General features: G+C 36.3%; 1 protein-coding gene across 2 annotated transcripts in view; it reads right to left on the bottom strand.

The window, feature by feature from the left end:
• Positions 1–243: 243 nt before the first annotated feature.
• Positions 244–5,745, bottom strand: part of chst15 (carbohydrate (N-acetylgalactosamine 4-sulfate 6-O) sulfotransferase 15) — a 28,743-nt gene continuing 23,241 nt past the window's right edge. For both annotated transcript variants that reach the window (XM_015033043.1, XM_015033044.1), the window contains 5 exons: positions 4,613–4,756; positions 2,875–3,031; positions 2,563–2,719; positions 929–1,076; positions 244–833 (listed from right to left, as the gene is read on the bottom strand). In XM_015033043.1, coding sequence (XP_014888529.1) covers positions 643–833; positions 929–1,076; positions 2,563–2,719; positions 2,875–3,031; positions 4,613–4,756 — 797 coding nt within the window. In that variant the 3' untranslated portion in view covers positions 244–642. The remainder of the gene's footprint in view (positions 834–928; positions 1,077–2,562; positions 2,720–2,874; positions 3,032–4,612; positions 4,757–5,745) is intronic.

The raw sequence follows: 5,745 nt of genomic DNA, 5'->3' as shown, positions 1-5,745 counted from the left end.
GTCTCACGGTTTTAATTCCTTTAACCTCAGCTGGTTGTCTCTGATCAAAATTGTGTACTAATCTTTATCATGAAATAGACTGGCTAATATTGTGGAATCCACTTAAAATCACAGTCTGTTCTTCAGTTTCCTGTTTACAGTTTTAATGTTTCACTTTATATGACCTTCTTTTCACCATTGTTCATTTTATTTATTTATTTATTTATTTATGTAATCCACAACAGAAAATATGCAGTCCAATATGAAAATCAGATTCTTTTTTATTACAATCCCCTGATGTTAGGTTTTTTTTCAAACCTAAAACCAAATGTGACATAAACAAAACGAAACTAATTCATTTTATTTGTACATGTTCAAAACAAACTATTACAGCACAAGACACTTAACTCGTTCTTCTCAGTTATAAATTAGGTGGAAACTATTCAGGCATGTTGTTTGTTGCACGGACTCTTAAGAATGCACTTTGTGACATGAGGGTTTGTTTACCTCATTTTCATATTGACTTGAAGTGTCCTGCTTTCAAAGAGCCGTGAGCATCAGTTCTTTCACTGAAGGTTCACTTCAGGCGTTTCATTGCAGTCTGCTGTCACATTTCTCTCCGATCTCTCAACTCCATTCGATTTCATTCCTGCTCAGGCTGCTTCAGCTGTAACTCCAGAGGAAAGCCTTTTTGTTCAAAATGTTGGCCAGTTTACTGTTAAATGGCTGGTAAAACTGACTGAGGAGGTTCCTGGTTGCTGGCAGCATGGGACCAAGGATCCTGTCTTTCGCCCGGCGCGTATTGGACATTGGACGTTTGGTCAGCGACGCCTCCACTTGCTCTGACAGCGGGCCTGCGGGGACAGTGGAGAAACAAAGAGCCAATGAGGATATTTTGTAACGAGTGACACACAAACCTTCCCAGAAACGAACGACAGATGTCACATACCCACACCGAGAAAATCAAAAACTGTCTTGAGAGTTTTTCTGAGGTTGGCTGCGTAGTCCTCCAGTCGAAGAACTAGAATCTGCTCTCTTTGGAAAACAGTCAGCCAGTCCAGGACAAAAACAAAGTACATTCCCAGTGTGAGTCTCACCTGTGAGCAAAAACCAACATAAAAAACGCACAATAAGAATCCAGCGGTGTGTTGATGTGTCAGGCTAAACACTTTAAAACATATTTTAAATTAGCTTAATGAAGAAGTCAGCTCTTTAAGGAGAGTTTGAAGAGCATTAGCAGAGAATAAAGCATCAGTGCTGCATATCTGCATAATTAAAATCTACAGCAATACTGTAGTGCTGCACTGTTTAACATCCTTCACTGCAATAATCATGAGCATTCAGGGTTGATTTGTGTCAATGCTTGAAAGGACAACCTGTGGCCGCAAACCCTTTTAAATAGTTAATGGAAGTGCAATATTTTTATATAATTTGCATTTTCTAGGACAGGAGAATTGGGATGTTTCACTCTAAAGGCAAGACTGTTTTATCTCAATAAGTTCAATATAGAAAAATACAAGAAGTGCTACATGTTTTAGTTTCTACCATAATCCAGCACTGTTAAAATAATGTTATCATCCTTTTAAATTACAAACCAGGAATTTAGTATTAAAAGATGACCTTTGTTTATCAAGGTCAGTCAGGTTCACCAAAATGATTTAAATTTGCTAAATGTCAGAATAATGTGAGAGAAATTTCATTTTTTTGAAGTTTGATTCACAAATTGTCTATGAGATTAAGATCTGAACTTTTTGGTTGTATTGTTGGTCTTCCAAATGGACACATGGTTCATTTGGAAGACTATTTGTGCCAGAACTGCAACTTTCTGCCTGATTTCAGATTCAATATTTCCTCATTATGCCAACTGTCTTGAAAGCGGCAGTGTTGTTCTCAAGCTTTCAGGTGTTCACTTTTCCTCCAAATGTAACAACATACATTATGGTCAACCACATTTTAGTTTCATCAGATGACAGGATATATCTATAAAAACAAATTTTAAAAAAGACATTAAATTCCTTATTGTGTTGCTGAAATTTTTTTATTTTTCTATTTTTTGGTTACAAGATAGGCAAATAAAGGACTAGGGCCTTAATGCATATGCTGTAGCACACTGTGGCCTCCAGAGGTCACTAGAACATCTACATATTTGTCAGCTCTTTATGTCCCTCTAGAAAGGAGAGCAGATTTAAATGGGATCTCATGGTGATTTATTAATCTTTCTCCTCAAGTGATCTTACGATGGCTTTACAATGTAGCCAATCTTCCAAAGTAGCTGTTTGGGTCACCAACCATTTGAAACGGAGAAAAAGGAGGAGAGACCAGGGGATGAGTTTGATAAATTAGAACTTATCAAGATGGAAAGATTTCTCCTTTCAAAGCAAGAGCGGCTTCATTATATTTCAAGCTGGGGATGATTGTTACTTCTTGTTGCTGTTTGTTCTTGGAAATAAATTACAAGGCAGAGAGACAGAGATATTAAAATATAAATGAATTTTTGAACAATTCTTCAGTATCAGTAAATATTGCTGTAAAAGAGGGAAAAGATGTAAAGCATCTGAAAAGCGACGTAAGGACATAGCTGACCAGCATGGCGTTGAAAAGGCTGGTGTTGTAGACGCATGATCGCAGTGACCTCTCAGAGAGACAGGACTGAAACAACTGGACACACTCAACCACCTTCTGATGAAAATCCTCTGCAGACTTATTGGCCAAGGTAAAGTACAAGTAGTCGGAGTAAAGCCTGAGGACACAATAAACCGAGTTCTGAGAAAACTGGACATTAAACTGCACCGGATGCAGGGACAGTTGTTGTTGTTGTTGTTGTTGTTGTTGTTGTTGTTTTGCAACAAATGGGACATTGCAAAATGTCTTTATAATGAATGAGTTTGTTTTCACCTCTCAACTGGATCCCTAAGCATTATGATGATCTTGGCGCCAGGCTGGACTGCATGGATGAAGTCCTGAGCTAGGAACGGAGGTTCTGTCTGCTCCTCGTTTCCATGGAGATAACTCCAGGCTTGATTATCCCACATAGTCGATGCGCTGGCTTCCCCTGTGGATGACACCACAAAAAGCCCGAATTACAGCACATTTCGAAGGCAATCCAGAAAAAAAAACGCAATAAACTTTTATTAGTGTCTATTAATAAACACTAATTTATTAATAGACAGTAAAAGTACAGTAAAAGTTCAATTATAATTCCAAATCCGGCAAATCAGTTCAATAATCGGTTCACTACAAGGAGGAACTAAGTACACCATGACTCGGTGAACTGTGGAACCACCTCATGATGCTTATTCTCTGTATGACATCATCAGTCCTCTTGACAAAATTGCTTCAGTTCATGAAGAATTTTATCTCTGAACGACTTTTCCAAAATCCCACTGCTTCATATCAATCCAGTTGGGGTGTGAACTTTGACCTGGGTGTTACAACATCTTGGCTCTGTCTGTTTTCAGTCATTCTGTTTGCTTCTGTTTGGGACCTGCAGGGCGGGACCGCGGGTATTTTTCCACAGTGCGCGAGTTAAGTGACCAGACAGAGCTTATTGAGAGTCTGTTCACACTCTTGCTGCTTACTTTGACAGACCTATTGTACATTATTAAATATCCCAGCTAATAAGGAAGATTTATTTCTTCAATAATTTGAGTACCTCTATTCATTTCCAATGAAAACGAGGACAGAAAAGGAAAACAAAATCAACCTTCGTTGCCCAGAGGGCGAGGTAAAACTAGATGTAAAAACAATCTACAGAGATCCGTAAACTACTCAGTACAAACTGCTAGCCTTGAAGAAGAAATCCTGCATTTGACTGAAAGTGTTTAACATACTTTTTACACAGAACACCAGCAATACTTCCTTGCTGTCAGGATAACAGTAAAATGTTGACCTTCCTGCTAAAATAGTCACCAAACATGCGAAGCAGAACTTGAGTTCCTACATTTGAAAGTGAGACAGAAAAGTCTTCTTGACTATTATGTGAAAAATTTTAAAAAGAGATTATAGTTAATATTTTTAAAAAAACTAGCCAGCTACTGCTTAAATTCAGTGAGGCTGCTTTTAAACGTGATGATGCAGTCTAATGTAATCTCTTAAAAGGCAAATTTCTAACCCCTTTTTTTTTTCCCCAGGGTTTTTAACTGGTGTTCCTTCTTTTTTTTTTTTTTTTTTTGATGAATTCAGTTTTATACTTCCCACTCTTCTGTATTCACTATATGTTTTTTTTTTTTTCAGTTTTTGTCTTACAGTCTGTTTTCTGATTTGCATGCAGGGGTGCTTTTATGTAAAAATCACTCAAATGTATTTCCATTTGAAACTATCATCTCACTTTCTCACTTTTTAACTAAGAGTTTTATGTGATGTCAAAAGTTAGAAATAAGTGTGCCTCATAAATTAACTCTCTTGTGCTGTAAAATAAACAACAAGCTGGATTTAAAGCTTTGCCACCAAACAGTTAAACTCCCAAAATATATAATGAACACATTCTTTCATATTTAAAATACAACAATCGCCAACTTTTCCTAATTGTCCTCACCCACTCACAATGACACACAGCCCCCACAACCCGTGCCCACACACACAGAAGCCCAGATGCATGCACACACACACACGCACAAACGCATGCATTTTTTACCTGTTATGATCTCATTTGCACGGTGTTCTCCAGATGAATTTCCACTGATTCCTACTTGGATGTTGATGGCTGCCAAGTCAAACAGATCCAGGTAATCCTCTATCGGAAAACGCTCCTGGAAGCCTGTTTTGAAACGGATATAACCTGCAGAAGGAAATTTAAAACAGCCCTCATTATAAGCTCATTAAGGACTGCTTTTCCATAGGATGTCTTGAATGAACAAACCAAGCTTTCTTTCTGTACATCTCAAATGGAGGCCAGTGAATATTGGCATCTATCATAATAGATCTGACCAAATTTATGGTCAAACCACACAGTTGTGTTGTGGATTTTCTATTAAGGTGCTGAACTTCCTGCCAGCCACCTCAAGTTAAAATAACTTATATAATAATAAAACCTTAATATAGCTTCCTAAAATAATGAATTATAACTTTTGCTTTCCTTTTGTCAAAAAAATGACTTAGGCTATTACTTTGGCAATAGCTTAAGTCTAAAGATTTTGTAAAGTAGCTGCAGATGGTCTTATTTAGGACAAAAGGTTATTTGTAATTTTTTTTACATTAATTTTTATGCTTATAACATTTGCTTTTCTTTATTTAAATTTTAGTTAGGTTTCTTACACTGTAGATGTATCTTGACAGTGAAAATGAAAACAAAGAAAAAGGAAACCTGACTCAACTGAAATATTATTAAAAACTTTCAAGAAACTAAACAGTAAAAGTAGAAAAACTTGTAGGACTGTTAAAAAAATCAATCAAAATAAAGAATCAGGACGTGCTGATTTACTGCTTACATTGCATATTTTGAGATTCAGCTTAAAGCTGCCTCTGACTTCACTTTGAATAAATATTTCTAAATTTTAAATCCTTAACTAGTAAGGCAAACTACTACTAGTTCAGCAGTCAGGGGAACCAACTGTCTTACATATTTTTATATTTCTTAAACTTTTTCCATACATTTACACACAATGTATTTTATTGGGATTTTAAGTGACAGATCAACACTTATATAATGAAAAACAGAAAAGGTAAAGGATAAGGTTGTGCTGTCAAAAAAAAAAAAAAAAAAAAAAAAAAAAAGCCCCCAACAAAAAACCCCAAAGAAACATTTTAAACCCTTTTTTCAAAAAAAAA

The sequence above is a fragment of the Poecilia latipinna genome, unplaced genomic scaffold, assembly GCF_001443285.1.
Source record: "Poecilia latipinna isolate Pla-1442-1.1 unplaced genomic scaffold, P_latipinna-1.0 Scaffold256, whole genome shotgun sequence".
NCBI lineage: Eukaryota > Metazoa > Chordata > Actinopteri > Cyprinodontiformes > Poeciliidae > Poecilia > Poecilia latipinna.
This window is presented reverse-complemented; position numbering and strand designations above follow the sequence as displayed.